The 25,663-nt window shown below is 42.7% G+C and overlaps 1 protein-coding gene across 2 annotated transcripts in view; it reads left to right on the top strand.

The window, feature by feature from the left end:
• trappc10 (trafficking protein particle complex subunit 10) overlaps positions 1 to 25,663 on the top strand; it is a 153,215-nt gene that overhangs the window by 78,629 nt on the left and 48,923 nt on the right. For both annotated transcript variants that reach the window (XM_073044757.1, XM_073044756.1), the window contains exons 16-18: positions 1,537 to 1,695; positions 3,749 to 3,987; positions 8,912 to 9,012. In XM_073044757.1, coding sequence (XP_072900858.1) covers positions 1,537 to 1,695; positions 3,749 to 3,987; positions 8,912 to 9,012 — 499 coding nt within the window. The remainder of the gene's footprint in view (positions 1 to 1,536; positions 1,696 to 3,748; positions 3,988 to 8,911; positions 9,013 to 25,663) is intronic.

Below are 25,663 nucleotides of genomic sequence, written 5' to 3'. Positions count from 1 at the left end.
TTTCCTATAGTGGGGGAGTCTAGGATCAGAGGACACAGATAGAGTGGATGTGGAGAGGATGTTTCCTGTAGTGAGGGAGTCTAGGATCAGAGGACACAGATAGAGTGGATGTGGAGAGGATGTTTCCTGTAGTGAGGGAGTCTAGGATCAGAGGACACAGATAGAGTGGATGTGGAGAGGATGTTTCCTATAGTGGGGGAGTCTAGGATCAGAGGGCACAGATAGAGTGGATGTGAAGAGGATGTTTCCTATAGTGACGGAGTCTAGGACCAGAGGACACAGATAGAGTGGATGTGGAGAGGATGTTTCCTATAGTGGGGAGTCTAGGACCAGAGGACACAGATAGAGTGGATGTGGAGAGGATGTTTCCTATAATGGGGGAGTCTAGGACCAGAGGACACAGATAGAGTGGATGTGGAGAGGATGTTTCCTACAGTGGGGGAGTCTAGGACCAGAGGGCACAGATAGAGTGGATGTGGAGAGGATGTTTCCTGTAGTGAGGGAGTCTAGGATCAGAGGACACAGATAGAGTGGATGTGGAGAGGATGTTTCCTATAGTGAGGGAGTCTAGGATCACAGATAGAGTGGATGTGGAGAAGATGTTTCCTATAGTGAGGGAGTCTAGGACCAGAGGACACAGATAGAGTGGATGTGGAGAGGATGTTTCCTATAGTGGGGAGTCTAGGACCAGAGGACACAGATAGAGTGGATGTGGAGAGGATGTTTCCTATAGTGGGGGAGTCTAGGACTAGAGGACACAGATAGAGTGGATGTGGAGAAGATGTTTCCTATAGTGGGGAGTCTAGGACCAGAGGACACAGATAGAGTGGATGTGGAGAAGATGTTTCCTATAGTGGGGGAGTCTAGGACCAGAGGACACAGATAGAGTGGATGTGGAGAAGATGTTTCCTATAGTGGGGAGTCTAGGACCAGAGGATACAGATAGAGTGTATGTGGAGAGGATGTTTCCTATAGTGGGGGAGTCTAGGACCAGAGGACACATTCAGAGTGGATGTGGAGAGGATGTTTCCTATAGTGGGGGAGTCTCGGACCAGAGGACACAGATAGAGTGGATGTGGAGAGGATGTTTCCTGTGATGGGGGAGTCTAGGACCAGAGGACACAGATAGAGTGGATGTGGAGAAGATGTTTCCTATAGTGGGGAGTCTAGGACCAGAGGACACAGATAGAGTGAATGTGGAGAGTATGTTTCCTATAGTGGAGAGTCTAGGACCAGAGGACACAGATAGAGTGGATGTGGAGAGGATATTCCCTATAGTGGGGAGTCTAGGACCACAGGGCACAGCCACAGAGTAGAGAGGCATCCATTTAGAACAGAGATGAGGAGGAATTTCTTTATCCATTTGATGGTGAATCTGTGAAACCTGTGAAGGCCAAGTCATTGGGTATATTTATAGTGGCAGTTGATATTTGGGGCATCAAAGGTTGCTGGGAAAAGGTAGGAGAATGGGGTTAAGAGGTAAAATAAATCAGGTGTAATTGGATGGACTGAATGGTCCTCTGTCTCTTTTCCTAGAGAGTCTCCTGGCTGGCATCTCTCAGAGGGTGAGGTTTACGATACAGACAGGGCATTACGCGGTGAGGAGTGGAGATGCACTACAGCTGAGCATTGCTGACACTCTACCCATCCTGCACTCAGCAAGCAGCACTGCGTCCGTATCCACCGACACCGGAGGTGAGTGGCAGCACCTAGAGACCCAGACCAGCTCAGGTCAGTCCTGCCCATCCCGCCAGACAGAGTCTAAACCAACTCCCATGATATCTGATACAGGGATTAAAAATATATTGTGTCCCTGCCCTGGGAGTGTGTGATGGGACAGTGTAGAGGGAGATTCACTCTGTATCTAACTGTCCCTGCCCTGGGAGTGTGTGATGGGACAGTGTAGAGGGAGCTTCACTCTGTATCTGACTGTCCCTGCCCTGGGAGTGTGTGATGGGACAGTGTAGAAGGAGCTTCACTCTGTATCTGACTGTCCCTGCCCTGGGAGTGTGTGATGGGACAGTGTAGAGGGAGCTTCACTCTGTATCTAACTGTCCCTGCCCTGGGAGTGTGTGATGGGACAGTGTAGAAGGAGCTTCACTCTGTATCTGACTGTCCCTGCCCTGGGAGTGTGTGATGGGACAGTGTAGAGGGAGCTTCACTCTGTATCTAACTGTCCCTGCCCTGGGAGTGTGTGATGGGACAGTGTAGAGGGAAGCTTCACTCTGTATCTGACTGTCCCTGCCCTGGGAGTGTGTGATGGGACAGTGTAGAGGGAGCTTCACTCTGTATCTAACTGTCCCTGCCCTGGGAGTGTGTGATGGGACAGTGTAGAGGGAGCTTCACTCTGTATCTGACTGTCCCTGCCCTGGGAGTGTGTGATGGGACAGTGTAGAGGGAGCTTCACTCTGTATCTAACTGTCCCTACCCTGGGAGTGTGTGATGGGACAGTGTAGAAAGAGCTTAACCACAGACTGGGTGGGTAGAGTGTGATTATCTCCACCAGCACCCTCTCCAGACCAATCTTTGGAAGGTGTTCCAGCAAGGATCTGCCAACATCCTCGCCAGATGGGCCCCAGTTTTTGGGAGGTGAACGTGGGTGGGGAATGCTGCAGAAGGCCAATGATGCTGGCTCCGTTGCTGATGCTGAAGCAGACAGTGTGGGTAGGGTGTGGGTCTTTGGCTGGGGAAGTCTCGTCACCCTGGTCAGTGAACAGCTTCCTGTTGCTTGCTAAAGTCCAGGCCTTTGTGCCTTTGCTCTGTCAGCCTGCTGCGACTGCCTCGGGTCAGACAGATTGTGCGGGGAAGGAACTGTTCACGTGGATTAAGGTTGATAGCTGTTGTACTTGCCTCCCTGTGGAAGAGACTCCCGCACCCTGGATGGTGTAATCAGAAGTCAGCTACTGTGTGTCCACCAGCCTCATTAAAAAAAAAGGTCACTCTTCTACACTGGAATACATTCTACTTGCAATGCTGCCCTGCCCCTGCCCAAGGAGATAAAGATCAGTGTATAAAGTGATGAGAGACATTGATGGTGTGGATAGTCAGAGGCTTTTTCCCAGGGCTGAAATAGCTAGCACGAGAGAGCATAGTTTTAAGGTGCTTGGAAGTAGGTACAGAGGAGATGTCAGGGGTAAGTTTTTTACGCAGAGAGTGGTGAGTACATGGAATGGGCTGCCGGCGACGGTGGTGGAGGAAGATACGATAGGGTCTTTTAAGAGGCTCCTGGATAGGTACACGGAGCTTAGAAAAATAGAGGGCTGTGGGGTAATCCTAGGTAATTTCTAAAGTAAGGACATGTTCGACACAGCTTTGTGGGCCAAAGGGCCTGTATTGTGCTGTAGGTTTTCTGTTTCTATGTTTCAAAATGAGCTTTATATGTCACAGTGCTGCCCCTGCCCTAGGAGATAAAGATCAAAATGAGCTTTATATAATCAGCATTAGTGTCTACAACCAGCACGGTCTGAGGGTGAACTGGGGGAAGCACACAAGTGTCGCTAACGTAGCCTGTCCACGACTCACTAACCCTAACTTGTACGTAGGTCTGGGGAGGAAAGCGAAACACCCAGAGAAATCTGACAGTCACAGGGAGAATGTACAAACTCCCTCCCGACAGAGGCTGGAATTGAAGCCTGATATTACAGCTGGTGCTATAACACCATGCACTAACCACAGGAGCTCTATTTTGTATTTAACTGCAAGCTCTTCTCTTTACAAAATGTACTTACAACACTTTTTTTTGAAACAGATAAGCTCTCTGAGGCTCCGTTGTCTGTCCAGTCGTCTGGGAAGATCAGCAGCATTCCTCTGCCCTTGGCTCCTGCCTATCACATCATCGAGTTCGACCTCCATGTTATCTGCCACATGCCACCCACGCTGCCTACACCCCCGGATGCAGAGAGACCCAGCGCTGACTTGAAGGCCACCCACAAAGGCCCCGAGAAAAGCAAGCCAGAAGCTCCTTGCATGACCTCCATTGACCAGAAGGTGTGGTGAGACGGTGTGGTGGTGGGGGTTGGAGACTAGTACAAGTAACACTTGTGCAGCGTTGCTAATAGAGTCACATTACACAGAAACAGTACCTTTGGCCCCAACCAGTCCAGCAGCATCCGTCACTAAGGTCGCCATGGGCACGAGCTTCCCCAGCCTCATGGACATCTTCCAAAGGTGATGCCTCAACAAAGTGACATCCATTATTAAGGATCCTCACCACCCAGGACATGCGGTCTTTTCATTACTACCATCCAGCAGGAGGTACAGGAGCCTGAAGGCACAAACTCAACATTTCAGGAAGAGCTTTTGCCCCTCCACCATCAGATTTCCAAATGAACGGTGAACCCATGAACACTACCTCACTATTTCTTCTCCTTTTGCATTACTTATTTAATTTATATATATCTTATAATTTGTGTTTTTATTATTATGAATTGCACTGTACTGCTATTGCATAACAATAAATTCCAGGACCTATGCCAGTGATATTAAGCCTAATTCTAAAGATTCCCATCTCAGCTGCTCCCATTTGCCTTCCAGTTTGGCCCATGCCACTCTAAACCAGGGGTTCTCAACCTGGGGTCCACGGATCTCTTGCTTAATGGTTTTGGTCCATGGCAAAAGAAAAGTTGTGAATACCTGCTCTAAACCTTTCCTTTCCATGCACCTGTCTAAAAGTCTTTTAATGGACACACAAGAGACTGCAGGTGCTGGAAATTTGGAACAACATGCACAAAAATGCTCAGTTACAATAAGAAATATTCTTGAAATGTTGAGTGTGTGTCTTCAGACTCCTGTGCCTCCTCCCTGATGGTAGCAATGAGAAGAGGGCGTGTCCTGGGTGATGGCATTTCCTGCCTCTCCATCTATCCCTTTCATAATTTTATATCTTTCTATAAGATCTCCTCTCATCCTTCTGAATTCCAGCAAGTACAGTCACAGGTGACTCAGTCTCTCCTCGTAGTCTAACCCGATCATCTCTGGAATCAACTTGGTGAACCTCCTCTGCACTGCTTCCAAGGCCAATATATCCTTCCTCAAGTAAGGAGACCAGAACTACATGCAATACTCCAGGTGTGGCCTCACCAGTACCCTGTACAGTTGCAGCATAACCTCCCTGTTCTTAAATTCAATCCATCTAGCAATGAAGGCCAACATTCCATTTGCCTTCTTGATAGCTTTCTTGAACCTTTTGTGATTCATGCACAACCACTCACAAGTCCCTCTGCACAGCAGCATGCTGCAATTTTCTGCCGTTTAAATAATAATCTGATCTTCTGTTTTGCTTTCCAAAGTGGATGACCTCACATTTACCAACTTTTGACTCCATCTGCCAGACCCTTGCCCACTCACTTAACCTATCTATATATCTCTCTGCAGACTCTCCATATCTTCTACACAATTTGCTTTTCCACTCAGTTTAGCATCATCAGCAAATTTAGATACAGTACACTCAGTCCCTCTTTCAGATCGTTAATGTATATCATGAACAGTTGTAGGCCCAGCACCGACCCCTGTGGCAAACGGCTCACCACTGATTGCCAATCAAAGTAACACCCATCTCTCTGCTTTCTATTAGTTAACCAATCCTCTATTCATGCTAATACATCATCCCCAACTCTATGCATCCTTATCTTATAGATAAGTCTTTTATGTGACACCTTATCAAACACCTTCTGGAAATCCAAGTAAATCTGTTCATCTGTTCCCCTCTGTCCGCTGCACTCATTATATCCTCAAAGACCTCCAGTAAGTTTGTGAAACAGGACCTGCCTTTGCTGAATCCATGCTGCGTCTGCTCGATGGATTCATTTCTTTCCAGATACTTCGCTAATTCTTTTTTAATGATAGCTTCAAGCTTTTCCCCCAGCTACAGATATTAAACTAACTGGCCTAGAGTTACCTGCCTTTTGCCTACATCCTTTTTTGAACAGTGGCGTGACATTCACCATCTTCCAATCCGCCAGGACCTGTCCAGAGTCCAGAGAATTCTAAATGATAAAGTAGTGGTGGTGGGGGGTGTTGATCAGCCTCACTGCCTTGGAAAGAAATGGTTTCTGAGTCTGTTAGTCCGGGTGTCCATGCTGCGTCAGAATCAGGTTTAATGTCACCGGCATGCATCATGAAATGTGTTTTTTGCAGCAGCAATACGTAGTAACATACTATAGGTTGCAATCAGAAGTATATATAGAATAAGTAAGTAGTGGAAAAAGAGAGGGAAATAAAAATAGTGAGGTAGTGATTATGTGTTCAGTGTCCATTCAGAAATCAGATAGCAGAGGGGTAGAAGCTGTTCCTGAATCACTGAGTGTGTGTCTTCAGGCTCCTGTACCTCCTACCTGATGTTATCAGTGAGAAGAGGACATGTCCTGGGTAATGAGGGTCCTTAATGATGGATGCTGCCTTTCTGAGGCATCGCCTTTGGAAGATGTTCTCGATACTGGGAGGCTAGTGCCCAGTGAGCTGGCTGAGTTGACAATTTTCTGCAGCTTTTTCCAATCCCCCCCCCCCCACCCCATCCCGGTGGTGACGCAACCAGTTAGAACGCTCTCTGTGGCACTTCTAGAAATTTGTGAGAGTCTGGTGACATTCAAAATCTCCTCAAAATCCTTAGGAAAAAATACTACAATTTACAATAGGAAATATAAAAAATAAATAGATATGGTAAAAAGAGAGCAAAACAGTGAGATAGTGTTCTTTAAAAATGAGTTAATTCCTGTCTTACTCCCCACACTGAAATGGGCTCTAAAAAAGGCACAAATGCCACCCAGCTGGAAGGAAGCGATAATCTCAGCTATACCGAAAGAAGGCAAGGATAAAATGGAATGTGTGTCAGTTAGACCAATATCCGTTCTTAGAGTATAGATTATTTACCTCCATCATGGCCAAATGATTAGAAGAGGTGCTACCCATACTGATACATAACGATCAGACAGGTTTTATACAACACTAAACACAAGAAGGACACTTCACATTATGGATCATATACAAAAAAAAAAATAAAATCGAAGCAATAGTGATATGCATGGACGCTGAAAAAGCATTTGATTCGGTTAATTGGAATTTTCTTTACAAGAGTTTTACGTAGATTTGGTTTCCATGACATGATCATTAAAACTACAGCCACTATATGACAACCTGACTGCTAGGATTAAAATCAATGGATATTTATCAAATAGTCTTACCCTACTAGAAAGGGGCATGAGACAGGGTTGTGCATGGTCACCGCTACTATTCATATTATATTTGGAACCATTAGCTCAATCCATCAGACAAAATGAAGATATCAGAGGAATTACTATTAAAGGGATAGAGCATAAACTGGCTTGTTACACGGATGACATTTTGATCTATCTAGGGCAACCAACATACTCTTTACCTACATTGATGCAATCCTTTGAACAATATGGTCAATTATCAGGATACAAGATCAACATAGATAAAACCCAATTACTCTCATATTACTATAGTCCACCAAAAGAAATTGAAAGTAGATATTCCCAGGCATGGCACACAGAGTTTTTCAAATATTTGGGCATCATTATGCAAAAAGATTTGGCAAAATTATCAGGATGCAATTATCAGCCTACATATAAAAAATTAAGTAAGATATAACAAGATGGAACCTAATTCCTTTTTTCAGTCTCAGTTCAAGGATTGAACCTATTAAAATGAATATACTGCCCAGACTATTATATCTCTTTCAGACCCTACCAATAGAGATTAACCAAAATCAGTTCAACGAATGAAACAAAATGTTATCAAGATATATTTGGCAAAGTAAAAGGCCTAGAGTTCATCTCAAAACTTTGCAGTTAGCCAAGGAAAAGGGGGGGGGGGGATGGGGCATACCTTCTCTTAGAGATTATTATTTTGCAGCACAGTTGAGAGCTGAGATATGTTGGTGCAACCCATCATATGACGCACAATGGAAAAACATTGAGGAGTGGGTACTTCCCATCCCCATACAGGCAGTTTTGGCTGATAACAACTACAAAGGTACACACCAGGTTGTGTTCAGCACATTTGGTGAGGAGGAGTGTTCCACTGGTGTTGACCTTGCCAACTCCTTCCCTGCTTATTATTCCAGTCCAGAGCCTGTGATCTTTCCCGACTCTGGCATTCAAGTCTCCCAAGACATTGATCTTGTCGTTGTTGGGAACAGAGGAAAGGATGTGGTCAAGTTGGGCGTAGAAGTTCATCTTTACTTCATCTTCAGTGTCCAGAGTTGGAGCATAGGCGCTGATGATAGTGGAGAGGGTCCTTTCTTTAGGCGAATAAAGGATCTCATTGAAACCTATCAAACATTGAAAGACCTCGACAGAGTGAATGTGGAGGGTGTTTCCTTTAGTGAGGGTGTCTAAGACCAGAAGGAACAGCTTCAGAATAGAAGGACATCCCTTTAGAACAGAGATGAGGAAGAGTTTCCTTAGCCAGTGTGCTGAATCTGTGGAATTTATTGCAACAGATGGCTGTGGAGGCCAAATCATTTGGCATATTTAAAGCAGAGGTTGATATTGTCGTGATGAGTAAGGATGACAAAGGTTACAGGGAGAAGGCTGGAGAATGGGGTAGAGAGTGATGATAAGTCAGCCATGATGGAATGGCAGAGCAGACATGATGGGCTGAATGGCCTAATTCTATCCCTATCTATTTTGATCTTATGGTAATCACGCATTGACGTACCCTTGATCACAGGTTATCACCACCTTATTCCCTTACCTCATCCCATAAGAGAGAGAGAGAGAGACACACACACAGATGATAGTACTCCACCCTGGGACTCTGAGTGCAGTCCGCAGGCACTGTCTCTTTGAGAGAGGTGGGTGCCTCATCTTCCTTCACTGGACTTAGTTGGAGGCAGTGGACGGTGAGTACATGGATAACCTCTTTTGTTCTTTGTGTGTTTTGATTCCAGATTTCAATAGACTGCCCCTGGTCCATTTACTCGACGCTGATCGCTCTGACCTTCAACATACCTTTCAGTGCTAGCCACTCGCTTCTGTCGACGGGACGAAGGTAACATTGCTTCTCTCTCTTTTCTCTGCTTCTCATTGGAATACTGAGACCCAAGATCACAACATTCCACATTGAGTGTTTGTCTTTTTCAAATGTGCAAAGGTTCATTTTATTGTCAAAGTATGCATGAACAATACAACTCTGATATCTGTCTTCTCCAGGTGGCCGTGAAATACAGAAAAAACATGGGTATTGATGAAAGAAAAGATAGATAGATAGATAGATACTTTATTCATCCCCATGGGGAAATTCAACATTTTTTCCAATGTCCCATACACTTGTTGTAGCAAAACTAATTACATACAATACTTAACTCAGTAAAAATATGATATGCATCTAAAATCACCCTCTCAAAAAGCATTAATAATAGCTTTTAAAAAGTTCTTAAGTAATTTACTTAAATACATTGAGTCCTAACCCCGGCACTTTAACATATCTTACTCCTGGCGGTTGAATTGTAAAGCCGAATGGCATTGGGGAGTATTGATCTCTTCATCCTGTCTGAGGAGCATTGCATCAATAGCAACCTGTCGCTGAAACTGCTTCTCTGTCTCTGGATGGTGCTATGTAGAGGACATCAACTTCCTACCCCTACCCCCCCACAGCACAAAGAAACAAAACTCGCATACCACAGATGCCCCCATGCCCCAATTGCAGAGAAAGAAACAGTGGCAATAACCAACTCCTCACCTCCTCACTCACAGAAAACAGCGACAATAACATCAAATCCTCAACCTCCTCACTCACAGAAAACAGAGACAATAACATCAAATCAACCTCCTCACTCACAGAAAACAGGGACAATAACATCAAATCCTCAACCTCCTCACTCACAGAAAACAGCGACAATAACATCAAATCCTCAACCTCCTCACTCACAGAAAACAGGGACAATAACATCAAATCCTCAACCTCCTCACTCACAGAAAACAGTGACAATAACATCAAATCCTCAACCTCCTCACTCACAGAAAACAGTGACAATAACATCAAATCCTCAACCTCCTCACTCACAGAAAACAGTGACAATAACATCAAATTCTCAACCTCCTCACTCACAGAAAACAGAGACAATAGCATCAAATCCTCAACCTCCTCACTCACAGAAAACAGGGACAATAGCATCAAATCCTCAACCTCCTCACTCACAGAAAACAGCGACAATAACATCAAATCCTCAACCTCCTCACTCACAGAAAACAGAGACAATAACATCAAATCCTCAACCTCCTCACTCACAGAAAACAGGGACAATAACATCAAATCCTCAACCTCCTCACTCACAGAAAACAGCGACAATAACATCAAATCCTCAACCTCCTCACTCACAGAAAACAGGGACAATAGCATCAAATCCTCAACCTCCTCACTCACAGAAAACAGTGACAATAACATCAAATCAACCTCCTCACTCACAGAAAACAGGGACAATAGCATCAAATCCTCAACCTCCTCACTCACAGAAAACAGTGACAATAACATCAAATCAACCTCCTCACTCACAGAAAACAGCGACAATAACATCAAATCCTCAACCTCCTCACTCACAGAAAACAGGGACAATAACATCAAATCCTCAACCTCCTCACTCACAGAAAACAGGGACAATAACATCAAATCCTCAACCTCCTCACTCACAGAAAACAGGGACAATAGCATCAAATCCTCAACCTCCTCACTCACAGAAAACAGGGACAATAACATCAAATCCTCCTCCTCACTCACAGAAAACAGGGACAATAACATCAAATCCTCAACCTCCTCACTCACAGAAAACAGAGACAATAACATCAAATCCTCAACCTCCTCACTCACAGAAAACAGAGACAATAACATCAAATCCTCAACCTCCTCACTCACAGAAAACAGCGACAATAACATCAAATCCTCAACCTCCTCACTCACAGAAAACAGAGACAATAGCATCAAATCCTCAACCTCCTCACTCACAGAAAACAGAGACAATAACATCAAATCAACCTCCTCACTCACAGAAAACAGAGACAATAACATCAAATCAACCTCCTCACTCACAGAAAACAGGGACAATAACATCAAATCCTCAACCTCCTCACTCACAGAAAACAGAGACAATAACATCAAATCCTCAACCACTTAACTCACAGAAAACAGAGACAATAGCATCAAATCCTCAACCTCCTCACTCACAGAAAACAGAGACAATAACATCAAATCAACCTCCTCACTCACAGAAAACAGAGACAATAACATCAAATCAACCTCCTCACTCACAGAAAACAGGGACAATAACATCAAATCCTCAACCTCCTCACTCACAGAAAACAGAGACAATAACATCAAATCCTCAACCTCCTCACTCACAGAAAACAGGGACAATAACATCAAATCCTCAACCTCCTCACTCACAGAAAACAGGGACAATAGCATCAAATCCTCAACCTCCTCACTCACAGAAAACAGGGACAATAGCATCAAATCCTCAACCTCCTCACTCACAGAAAACAGAGACAATAACATCAAATCCTCAACCTCCTCACTCACAGAAAACAGGGACAATAACATCAAATCCTCAACCTCCTCACTCACAGAAAACAGGGACAATAACATCAAATCCTCAACCTCCTCACTCACAGAAAACAGAGACAATAGCATCAAATCCTCAACCTCCTCACTCACAGAAAACAGAGACAATAACATCAAATCCTCAACCTCCTCACTCACAGAAAACAGGGACAATAACATCAAATCCTCAACCTCCTCACTCACAGAAAACAGGGACAATAGCATCAAATCCTCAACCTCCTCACTCACAGAAAACAGAGACAATAACATCAAATCCTCAACCTCCTCACTCACAGAAAACAGGGACAATAACATCAAATCCTCAACCTCCTCACTCACAGAAAACAGGGACAATAGCATCAAATCCTCAACCTCCTCACTCACAGAAAACAGTGACAATAACATCAAATCAACCTCCTCACTCACAGAAAACAGGGACAATAGCATCAAATCCTCAACCTCCTCACTCACAGAAAACAGTGACAATAACATCAAATCAACCTCCTCACTCACAGAAAACAGCGACAATAACATCAAATCCTCAACCTCCTCACTCACAGAAAACAGGGACAATAACATCAAATCCTCAACCTCCTCACTCACAGAAAACAGGGACAATAACATCAAATCCTCAACCTCCTCACTCACAGAAAACAGGGACAATAGCATCAAATCCTCAACCTCCTCACTCACAGAAAACAGGGACAATAACATCAAATCCTCCTCCTCACTCACAGAAAACAGGGACAATAACATCAAATCCTCAACCTCCTCACTCACAGAAAACAGAGACAATAACATCAAATCCTCAACCTCCTCACTCACAGAAAACAGAGACAATAACATCAAATCCTCAACCTCCTCACTCACAGAAAACAGCGACAATAACATCAAATCCTCAACCTCCTCACTCACAGAAAACAGAGACAATAGCATCAAATCCTCAACCTCCTCACTCACAGAAAACAGAGACAATAACATCAAATCAACCTCCTCACTCACAGAAAACAGAGACAATAACATCAAATCAACCTCCTCACTCACAGAAAACAGGGACAATAACATCAAATCCTCAACCTCCTCACTCACAGAAAACAGAGACAATAACATCAAATCCTCAACCACTTAACTCACAGAAAACAGAGACAATAGCATCAAATCCTCAACCTCCTCACTCACAGAAAACAGAGACAATAACATCAAATCAACCTCCTCACTCACAGAAAACAGAGACAATAACATCAAATCAACCTCCTCACTCACAGAAAACAGGGACAATAACATCAAATCCTCAACCTCCTCACTCACAGAAAACAGAGACAATAACATCAAATCCTCAACCTCCTCACTCACAGAAAACAGGGACAATAACATCAAATCCTCAACCTCCTCACTCACAGAAAACAGGGACAATAGCATCAAATCCTCAACCTCCTCACTCACAGAAAACAGGGACAATAGCATCAAATCCTCAACCTCCTCACTCACAGAAAACAGAGACAATAACATCAAATCCTCAACCTCCTCACTCACAGAAAACAGGGACAATAACATCAAATCCTCAACCTCCTCACTCACAGAAAACAGGGACAATAACATCAAATCCTCAACCTCCTCACTCACAGAAAACAGAGACAATAGCATCAAATCCTCAACCTCCTCACTCACAGAAAACAGAGACAATAACATCAAATCCTCAACCTCCTCACTCACAGAAAACAGGGACAATAACATCAAATCCTCAACCTCCTCACTCACAGAAAACAGGGACAATAGCATCAAATCCTCAACCTCCTCACTCACAGAAAACAGAGACAATAACATCAAATCCTCAACCTCCTCACTCACAGAAAACAGGGACAATAACATCAAATCCTCAACCTCCTCACTCACAGAAAACAGGGACAATAGCATCAAATCCTCAACCTCCTCACTCACAGAAAACAGAGACAATAACATCAAATCCTCAACCTCCTCACTCACAGAAAACAGTGACAATAACATCAAATCCTCAACCTCCTCACTCACAGAAAACAGGGACAATAACATCAAATCCTCAACCTCGTCACTCACAGAAAACAGGGACAATAACATCAAATCCTCAACCTCCTCACTCACAGAAAACAGTGACAATAACATCAAATCCTCAACCTCCTCACTCACAGAAAACAGGGACAATAACATCAAATCCTCAACCTCCTCACTCACAGAAAACAGTGACAATAACATCAAATCCTCAACCTCCTCACTCACAGAAAACAGTGAGAATAACATCAAATCCTCAACCTCCTCACTCACAGAAAACAGAGACAATAACATCAAATCCTCAACCTCGTCACTCACAGAAAACAGAGACAATAACATCAAATCCTCAACCTCCTCACTCACAGAAAACAGAGACAATAACATCAAATCCTCAACCTCGTCACTCACAGAAAACAGGGACAATAACATCAAATCCTCAACCTCCTCACTCACAGAAAACAGTGACAATAACATCAAATCCTCAACCTCCTCACTCACAGAAAACAGGGACAATAACATCAAATCCTCAACCTCCTCACTCACAGAAAACAGTGACAATAACATCAAATCCTCAACCTCCTCACTCACAGAAAACAGTGACAATAACATCAAATCCTCAACCTCCTCACTCACAGAAAACAGGGACAATAACATCAAATCCTCAACCTCGTCACTCACAGAAAACAGGGACAATAACATCAAATCCTCAACCTCCTCACTCACAGAAAACAGCGACAATAACATCAAATCCTCAACCTCCTCACTCACAGAAAACAGGGACAATAACATCAAATCCTCAACCTCCTCACTCACAGAAAACAGGGACAATAACATCAAATCAACCTCCTCACTCACAGAAAACAGAGACAATAACATCAAATCAACCTCCTCACTCACAGAAAACAGAGACAATAACATCAAATCCTCAACCTCCTCACTCACAGAAAACAGGGACAATAACATCAAATCAACCTCCTCACTCACAGAAAACAGAGACAATAGCATCAAATCAACCTCCTCACTCACAGAAAACAGGGACAATAGCATCAAATCCTCAACCTCCTCACTCACAGAAAACAGAGACAATAGCATCAAATCCTCAACCTCCTCACTCACAGAAAACAGTGACAATAACATCAAATCCTCAACCTCCTCACTCACAGAAAACAGTGACAATAACAACAAATCCTCAACCTCCTCACTCACAGAAAACAGAGACAATAACATCAAATCCTCAACCTCCTCACTCACAGAAAACAGGGACAATAACATCAAATCCTCAACCTCCTCACTCACAGAAAACAGGGACAATAACATCAAATCCTCAACCTCCTCACTCACAGAAAACAGAGACAATAACATCAAATCCTCAACCTCCTCACTCACAGAAAACAGGGACAATAACATTAAATCCTCAACCTCCTCACTCACAGAAAACAGTGACAATAACATCAAATCCTCAACCTCCTCACTCACAGAAAACAGAGACAATAGCATCAAATCCTCAACCTCCTCACTCACAGAAAACAGTGACAATAACATCAAATCCTCAACCTCCTCACTCACAGAAAACAGTGACAATAACATCAAATCCTCAACCTCCTCACTCACAGAAAACAGTGACAATAACATCAAATCCTCAACCTCCTCACTCACAGAAAACAGCGACAATAACATCAAATCAACCTCCTCACTCACAGAAAACAGGGACAATAACATCAAATCCTCAACCTCCTCACTCACTGAAAACAGCGACAATAACATCAAATCCTCAACCTCCTCACTCACAGAAAACAGCGACAATAACATCAAATCAACCTCCTCACTCACAGAAAACAGGGACAATAACATCAAATCCTCAACCTCCTCACTCACAGAAAACAGCGACAATAACATCAAATCCTCAACCTCCTCACTCACAGAAAACAGCGACAATAACATCAAATCAACCTCCTCACTCACAGAAAACAGGGACAATAACATCAAATCAACCTCCTCACTCACAGAAAACAGGGACAATAACATCAAATCCTCCTCCTCACTCACAGAAAACAGGGACAATAACATCAAATCCTCAACCTCCTCACTCACAGAAAACAGAGACAATAACATCAAATCCTCAACCTCCTCACTCACAGAAAACAGAGACAATAACATCAAATCCTCAACCTCCTCACTCACAGAAAACAGCGACAATAACATCAAATCCTCAACCTCCTCACTCACAGAAAACAGAGACAATAGCATCAAATCCTCAACCTCCTCACTCACAGAAAACAGAGACAATAACATCAAATCAACCTCCTCACTCACAGAAAACAGAGACAATAACATCAAATCAACCTCCTCACTCACAGAAAACAGGGACAATAACATCAAATCCTCAACCTCCTCACTCACAGAAAACAGAGACAATAACATCAAATCCTCAACCACTTAACTCACAGAAAACAGAGACAATAGCATCAAATCCTCAACCTCCTCACTCACAGAAAACAGAGACAATAACATCAAATCAACCTCCTCACTCACAGAAAACAGAGACAATAACATCAAATCAACCTCCTCACTCACAGAAAACAGGGACAATAACATCAAATCCTCAACCTCCTCACTCACAGAAAACAGAGACAATAACATCAAATCCTCAACCTCCTCACTCACAGAAAACAGGGACAATAACATCAAATCCTCAACCTCCTCACTCACAGAAAACAGGGACAATAGCATCAAATCCTCAACCTCCTCACTCACAGAAAACAGGGACAATAGCATCAAATCCTCAACCTCCTCACTCACAGAAAACAGAGACAATAACATCAAATCCTCAACCTCCTCACTCACAGAAAACAGGGACAATAACATCAAATCCTCAACCTCCTCACTCACAGAAAACAGGGACAATAACATCAAATCCTCAACCTCCTCACTCACAGAAAACAGAGACAATAGCATCAAATCCTCAACCTCCTCACTCACAGAAAACAGAGACAATAACATCAAATCCTCAACCTCCTCACTCACAGAAAACAGGGACAATAACATCAAATCCTCAACCTCCTCACTCACAGAAAACAGGGACAATAGCATCAAATCCTCAACCTCCTCACTCACAGAAAACAGAGACAATAACATCAAATCCTCAACCTCCTCACTCACAGAAAACAGGGACAATAACATCAAATCCTCAACCTCCTCACTCACAGAAAACAGGGACAATAGCATCAAATCCTCAACCTCCTCACTCACAGAAAACAGTGACAATAACATCAAATCAACCTCCTCACTCACAGAAAACAGGGACAATAGCATCAAATCCTCAACCTCCTCACTCACAGAAAACAGTGACAATAACATCAAATCAACCTCCTCACTCACAGAAAACAGCGACAATAACATCAAATCCTCAACCTCCTCACTCACAGAAAACAGGGACAATAACATCAAATCCTCAACCTCCTCACTCACAGAAAACAGGGACAATAACATCAAATCCTCAACCTCCTCACTCACAGAAAACAGGGACAATAGCATCAAATCCTCAACCTCCTCACTCACAGAAAACAGGGACAATAACATCAAATCCTCCTCCTCACTCACAGAAAACAGGGACAATAACATCAAATCCTCAACCTCCTCACTCACAGAAAACAGAGACAATAACATCAAATCCTCAACCTCCTCACTCACAGAAAACAGAGACAATAACATCAAATCCTCAACCTCCTCACTCACAGAAAACAGCGACAATAACATCAAATCCTCAACCTCCTCACTCACAGAAAACAGAGACAATAGCATCAAATCCTCAACCTCCTCACTCACAGAAAACAGAGACAATAACATCAAATCAACCTCCTCACTCACAGAAAACAGAGACAATAACATCAAATCAACCTCCTCACTCACAGAAAACAGGGACAATAACATCAAATCCTCAACCTCCTCACTCACAGAAAACAGAGACAATAACATCAAATCCTCAACCACTTAACTCACAGAAAACAGAGACAATAGCATCAAATCCTCAACCTCCTCACTCACAGAAAACAGAGACAATAACATCAAATCAACCTCCTCACTCACAGAAAACAGAGACAATAACATCAAATCAACCTCCTCACTCACAGAAAACAGGGACAATAACATCAAATCCTCAACCTCCTCACTCACAGAAAACAGAGACAATAACATCAAATCCTCAACCTCCTCACTCACAGAAAACAGGGACAATAACATCAAATCCTCAACCTCCTCACTCACAGAAAACAGGGACAATAGCATCAAATCCTCAACCTCCTCACTCACAGAAAACAGGGACAATAGCATCAAATCCTCAACCTCCTCACTCACAGAAAACAGAGACAATAACATCAAATCCTCAACCTCCTCACTCACAGAAAACAGGGACAATAACATCAAATCCTCAACCTCCTCACTCACAGAAAACAGGGACAATAACATCAAATCCTCAACCTCCTCACTCACAGAAAACAGAGACAATAGCATCAAATCCTCAACCTCCTCACTCACAGAAAACAGAGACAATAACATCAAATCCTCAACCTCCTCACTCACAGAAAACAGGGACAATAACATCAAATCCTCAACCTCCTCACTCACAGAAAACAGGGACAATAGCATCAAATCCTCAACCTCCTCACTCACAGAAAACAGAGACAATAACATCAAATCCTCAACCTCCTCACTCACAGAAAACAGGGACAATAACATCAAATCCTCAACCTCCTCACTCACAGAAAACAGGGACAATAGCATCAAATCCTCAACCTCCTCACTCACAGAAAACAGAGACAATAACATCAAATCCTCAACCTCCTCACTCACAGAAAACAGTGACAATAACATCAAATCCTCAACCTCCTCACTCACAGAAAACAGGGACAATAACATCAAATCCTCAACCTCGTCACTCACAGAAAACAGGGACAATAACATCAAATCCTCAACCTCCTCACTCACAGAAAACAGTGACAATAACATCAAATCCTCAACCTCCTCACTCACAGAAAACAGGGACAATAACATCAAATCCTCAACCTCCTCACTCACAGAAAACAGTGACAATAACATCAAATCCTCAACCTCCTCACTCACAGAAAACAGTGAGAATAACATCAAATCCTCAACCTCCTCACTCACAGAAAACAGAGACAATAACATCAAATCCTCAACCTCGTCACTCACAGAAAACAGAGACAATAACATCAAATCCTCAACCTCCTCACTCACAGAAAACAGAGACAATAACATCAAATCCTCAACCTCGTCACTCACAGAAAACAGGGACAATAACATCAAATCCTCAACCTCCTCACTCACAGAAAACAGTGACAATAACATCAAATCCTCAACCTCCTCACTCACAGAAAACAGGGACAATAACATCAAATCCTCAACCTCCTCACTCACAGAAAACAGTGACAATAACATCAAATCCTCAACCTCCTCACTCACAGAAAACAGTGACAATAACATCAAATCCTCAACCTCCTCACTCACAGAAAACAGGGACAATAACATCAAATCCTCAACCTCGTCACTCACAGAAAACAGGGACAATAACATCAAATCCTCAACCTCCTCACTCACAGAAAACAGCGACAATAACATCAAATCCTCAACCTCCTCACTCACAGAAAACAGGGACAATAACATCAAATCCTCAACCTCCTCACTCACAGAAAACAGGGACAATAACATCAAATCAACCTCCTCACTCACAGAAAACAGAGACAATAACATCAAATCAACCTCCTCACTCACAGAAAACAGAGACAATAACATCAAATCCTCAACCTCCTCACTCACAGAAAACAGGGACAATAACATCAAATCAACCTCCTCACTCACAGAAAACAGAGACAATAGCATCAAATCAACCTCCTCACTCACAGAAAACAGGGACAATAGCATCAAATCCTCAACCTCCTCACTCACAGAAAACAGAGACAATAGCATCAAATCCTCAACCTCCTCACTCACAGAAAACAGTGACAATAACATCAAATCCTCAACCTCCTCACTCACAGAAAACAGTGACAATAACAACAAATCCTCAACCTCCTCACTCACAGAAAACAGAGACAATAACATCAAATCCTCAACCTCCTCACTCACAGAAAACAGGGACAATAACATCAAATCCTCAACCTCCTCACTCACAGAAAACAGGGACAATAACATCAAATCCTCAACCTCCTCACTCACAGAAAACAGAGACAATAACATCAAATCCTCAACCTCCTCACTCACAGAAAACAGGGACAATAACATTAAATCCTCAACCTCCTCACTCACAGAAAACAGTGACAATAACATCAAATCCTCAACCTCCTCACTCACAGAAAACAGAGACAATAGCATCAAATCCTCAACCTCCTCACTCACAGAAAACAGTGACAATAACATCAAATCCTCAACCTCCTCACTCACAGAAAACAGTGACAATAACATCAAATCCTCAACCTCCTCACTCACAGAAAACAGTGACAATAACATCAAATCCTCAACCTCCTCACTCACAGAAAACAGCGACAATAACATCAAATCAACCTCCTCACTCACAGAAAACAGGGACAATAACATCAAATCCTCAACCTCCTCACTCACTGAAAACAGCGACAATAACATCAAATCCTCAACCTCCTCACTCACAGAAAACAGCGACAATAACATCAAATCAACCTCCTCACTCACAGAAAACAGGGACAATAACATCAAATCCTCAACCTCCTCACTCACAGAAAACAGCGACAATAACATCAAATCCTCAACCTCCTCACTCACAGAAAACAGCGACAATAACATCAAATCAACCTCCTCACTCACCAGAAAACAGGGACAATAACATCAAATCAACCTCCTCACTCACAGAAAACAGGGACAATAACATCAAATCATCCTCCTCACTCACAGAAAACAGAGACAATAACATCAAATCATCCTCCTCACTCACAGAAAACAGAGACAATAACATCAAATCCTCAACCTCCTCACTCACAGAAAACAGGGACAATAACATCAAATCAACCTCCTCACTCACAGAAAACAGAGACAATAACATCAAATCAACCTCCTCACTCACAAGAAACAGGGACAATAGCATCAAATCCTCAACCTCCTCACTCACAGAAAACAGAGACAATAGCATCAAATCCTCAACCTCCTCACTCACAGAAAACAGTGACAATAACATCAAATCCTCAACCTCCTCACTCACAGAAAACAGGGACAATAACATCAAATCCTCAACCTCCTCACTCACAGAAAACAGGGACAATAACATCAAATCCTCAACCTCCTCACTCACAGAAAACAGAGACAATAGCATCAAATCCTCAACCTCCTCACTCACAGAAAACAGAGACAATAACATCAAATCCTCAACCTCCTCACTCACAGAAAACAGGGACAATAACATCAAATCCTCAACCTCCTCACTCACAGAAAACAGTGACAATAACATCAAATCCTCAACCTCCTCACTCACAGAAAACAGAGACAATAGCATCAAATCCTCAACCTCCTCACTCACAGAAAACAGTGACAATAACATCAAATCCTCAACCTCCTCACTCACAGAAAACAGTGACAATAACATCAAATCCTCAACCTCCTCACTCACAGAAAACAGTGACAATAACATCAAATCCTCAACCTCCTCACTCACAGAAAACAGCGACAATAACATCAAATCAACCTCCTCACTCACAGAAAACAGGGACAATAACATCAAATCCTCAACCTCCTCACTCACAGAAAACAGCGACAATAACATCAAATCCTCAAACTCCTCACTCACAGAAAACAGCGACAATAACATCAAATCAACCTCCTCACTCACAGAAAACAGGGACAATAACATCAAATCAACCTCCTCACTCACAGAAAACAGGGACAATAACATCAAATCATCCTCCTCACTCACAGAAAACAGGGACAATAGCATCAAATCCTCAACCTCCTCACTCACAGAAAACAGGGACAATAACATCAAATCCTCAACCTCCTCACTCACAGAAAACAGGGACAATAACATCAAATCCTCAACCTCCTCACTCACAGAAAACAGGGACAATAACATCAAATCCTCAACCTCCTCACTCACAGAAAACAGCGACAATAACATCAAATCCTCAACCTCCTCACTCACAGAAAACAGCGACAATAACATCAAATCCTCAACCTCCTCACTCACAGAAAACAGGGACAATAACATCAAATCCTCAACCTCCTCACTCACAGAAAACAGGGACAATAACATCAAATCCTCAACCTCACTCACAGGAAACAGGGACAATAACATCAAATCAACCTCCTCACTCACAGAAAACAGGGACAATAACATCAAATCAACCTCCTCACTCACAGAAAACAGGGACAATAACATCAAATCCAACCTCCTCACTCACAGAAAACAGGGACAATAACATCAAATCCTCAACCTCCTCACTCACAGAAAACAGGGACAATAACATCAAATCCTCAACCTCCTCACTCACAGAAAACAGTGACAATAACATCAAATCCTCCTCCTCACTCACAGAAAACAGAGACAATAACATCAAATCAACCTCCTCACTCACAGAAAACAGAGACAATAACATCAAATCCTCAACCTCCTCACTCACAGAAAACAGAGACAATAACATCAAATCCTCAACCTCCTCACTCACAGAAAACAGCGACAATAACATCAAATCCTCAACCTCCTCACTCACAGAAAACAGAGACAATAACATCAAATCCTCAACCTCCTCACTCACAGAAAACAGGGACAATAACATCAAATCCTCCTCCTCACTCACAGAAAACAGAGACAATAACATCAAATCAACCTCCTCACTCACAGAAAACAGAGACAATAACATCAAATCAACCTCCTCACTCACAGAAAACAGAGACAATAACATCAAATCAACCTCCTCACTCACAGAAAACAGTGACAATAACATCAAATCCTCCTCCTCACTCACAGAAAACAGAGACAATAACATCAAATCAACCTCCTCACTCACAGAAAACAGAGACAATAACATCAAATCCTCAACCTCCTCACTCACAGAAAACAGGGACAATAACATCAAATCCTCAACCTCCTCACTCACAGAAAACAGAGACAATAACATCAAATCCTCAACCTCCTCACTCACAGAAAACAGTGACAATAACATCAAATCCTCCTCCTCACTCACAGAAAACAGAGACAATAACATCAAATCAACCTCCTCACTCACAGAAAACAGAGACAATAACATCAAATCCTCAACCTCCTCACTCACAGAAAACAGAGACAATAACATCAAATCCTCAACCTCCTCACTCACAGAAAACAGTGACAATAACATCAAATCCTCCTCCTCACTCACAGAAAACAGAGACAATAACATCAAATCAACCTCCTCACTCACAGAAAACAGAGACAATAACATCAAATCCTCAACCTCCTCACTCACAGAAAACAGAGACAATAACATCAAATCCTCAACCTCCTCACTCACAGAAAACAGAGACAATAACATCAAATCCTCAACCTCCTCACTCACAGAAAACAGGGACAATAACATCAAATCCTCAACCTCCTCACTCACAGAAAACAGTGACAATAACATCAAATCCTATACCTCCTCACTCACAGAAAACAGTGACAATAACATCAAATCCTCAACCTCCTCACTCACAGAAAACAGTGACAATAACATCAAATCCTCAACCTCCTCACTCACAGAAAACAGCGACAATAACATCAAATCCTCAACCTCCTCACTCACAGAAAACAGGGACAATAACATCAAATCCTCAACCTCCTCACTCACAGAAAACAGTGACAATAACATCAAATCAACCTCCTCACTCACAGAAAACAGGGACAATAACATCAAATCCTCAACCTCCTCACTCACAGAAAACAGGGACAATAGCATCAAATCCTCAACCTCCTCACTCACAGAAAACAGTGACAATAACATCAAATCAACCTCCTCACTCACAGAAAACAGCGACAATAACATCAAATCCTCAACCTCCTCACTCACAGAAAACAGGGACAATAACATCAAATCCTCAACCTCCTCACTCACAGAAAACAGGGACAATAGCATCAAATCCTCAACCTCCTCACTCACAGAAAACAGGGACAATAACATCAAATCCTCCTCCTCACTCACAGAAAACAGGGACAATAACATCAAATCCTCAACCTCCTCACTCACAGAAAACAGAGACAATAACATCAAATCCTCAACCTCCTCACTCACAGAAAACAGAGACAATAACATCAAATCCTCAACCTCACTCACAGAAAACAGAGACAATAACATCAAATCCTCAACCTCCTCACTCACAGAAAACAGAGACAATAACATCAAATCCTCAACCTCCTCACTCACAGAAAACAGGGACAATAACATCAAATCCTCAACCTCCTCACTCACAGAAAACAGTGACAATAACATCAAATCCTCAACCTCCTCACTCACAGAAAACAGCGACAATAACATCAACTCCTCACCTCCTCACTCACAGAAAACAGGGACAATAACATCAAATCCTCAACCTCCTCACTCACAGAAAACAGGGACAATAACATCAAATCAACCTCCTCACTCACAGAAAACAGAGACAATAACATCAAATCAACCTCCTCACTCACAGAAAACAGGGACAATAACATCAAATCCTCAACCTCCTCACTCACAGAAAACAGGGACAATAGCATCAAATCCTCAACCTCCTCACTCACAGAAAACAGTGACAATAGCATCAAATCCTCAACCTCCTCACTCACAGAAAACAGAGACAATAACATCAAATCCTCAACCTCCTCACTCACAGAAAACAGTGACAATAACATCAAATCCTCAACCTCCTCACTCACAGAAAACAGGGACAATAGCATCAAATCCTCAACCTCCTCACTCACAGAAAACAGAGACAATAACATCAAATCCTCAACCTCCTCACTCACAGAAAACAGAGACAATAACATCAAATCCTCAACCTCCTCACTCACAGAAAACAGGGACAATAACATCAAATCCTCAACCTCCTCACTCACAGAAAACAGGGACAATAGCATCAAATCCTCAACCTCCTCACTCACAGAAAACAGAGACAATAACATCAAATCCTCAAACTCCTCACTCACAGAAAACAGAGACAATAACATCAAATCCTCAACCTCCTCACTCACAGAAAACAGAGACAATAACATCAAATCCTCAACCTCCTCACTCACAGAAAACAGCGACAATAGCATCAAATCCTCAACCTCCTCACTCACAGAAAACAGAGACAATAACATCAAATCAACCTCCTCACTCACAGAAAACAGAGACAATAACATCAAATCACCTCCTCACTCACAGAAAACAGGGACAATAACATCAAATCCTCAACCTCCTCACTCACAGAAAACAGAGACAATAACATCAAATCCTCAACCTCCTCACTCACAGAAAACAGCGACAATAACATCAAATCCTCAACCTCCTCACTCACAGAAAACAGGGACAATAGCATCAAATCCTCAACCTCCTCACTCACAGAAAACAGGGACAATAGCATCAAATCCTCAACCTCCTCACTCACAGAAAACAGGGACAATAACATCAAATCCTCAACCTCCTCACTCACAGAAAACAGGGACAATAACATCAAATCCTCAACCTCCTCACTCACAGAAAACAGGGACAATAGCATCAAATCCTCAACCTCCTCACTCACAGAAAACAGTGACAATAGCATCAAATCCTCAACCTCCTCACTCACAGAAAACAGAGACAATAACATCAAATCCTCAACCTCCTCACTCACAGAAAACAGGGACAATAACATCAAATCCTCAACCTCCTCACTCACAGAAAACAGGGACAATAGCATCAAATCCTCAACCTCCTCACTCACAGAAAACAGTGACAATAACATCAAATCCTCAACCTCCTCACTCACAGAAAACAGAGACAATAACATCAAATCCTCAACCTCCTCACTCACAGAAAACAGAGACAATAACATCAAATCAACCTCCTCACTCACAGAAAACAGTGACAATAACATC

This window comes from Hemitrygon akajei, chromosome 5, assembly GCF_048418815.1.
Source record: "Hemitrygon akajei chromosome 5, sHemAka1.3, whole genome shotgun sequence".
NCBI classification, from domain to species: Eukaryota; Metazoa; Chordata; class Chondrichthyes; order Myliobatiformes; family Dasyatidae; genus Hemitrygon; species Hemitrygon akajei.
Note: the sequence above shows the minus strand (reverse complement) of the source record. Positions and strands in the feature narration are given on the sequence as shown.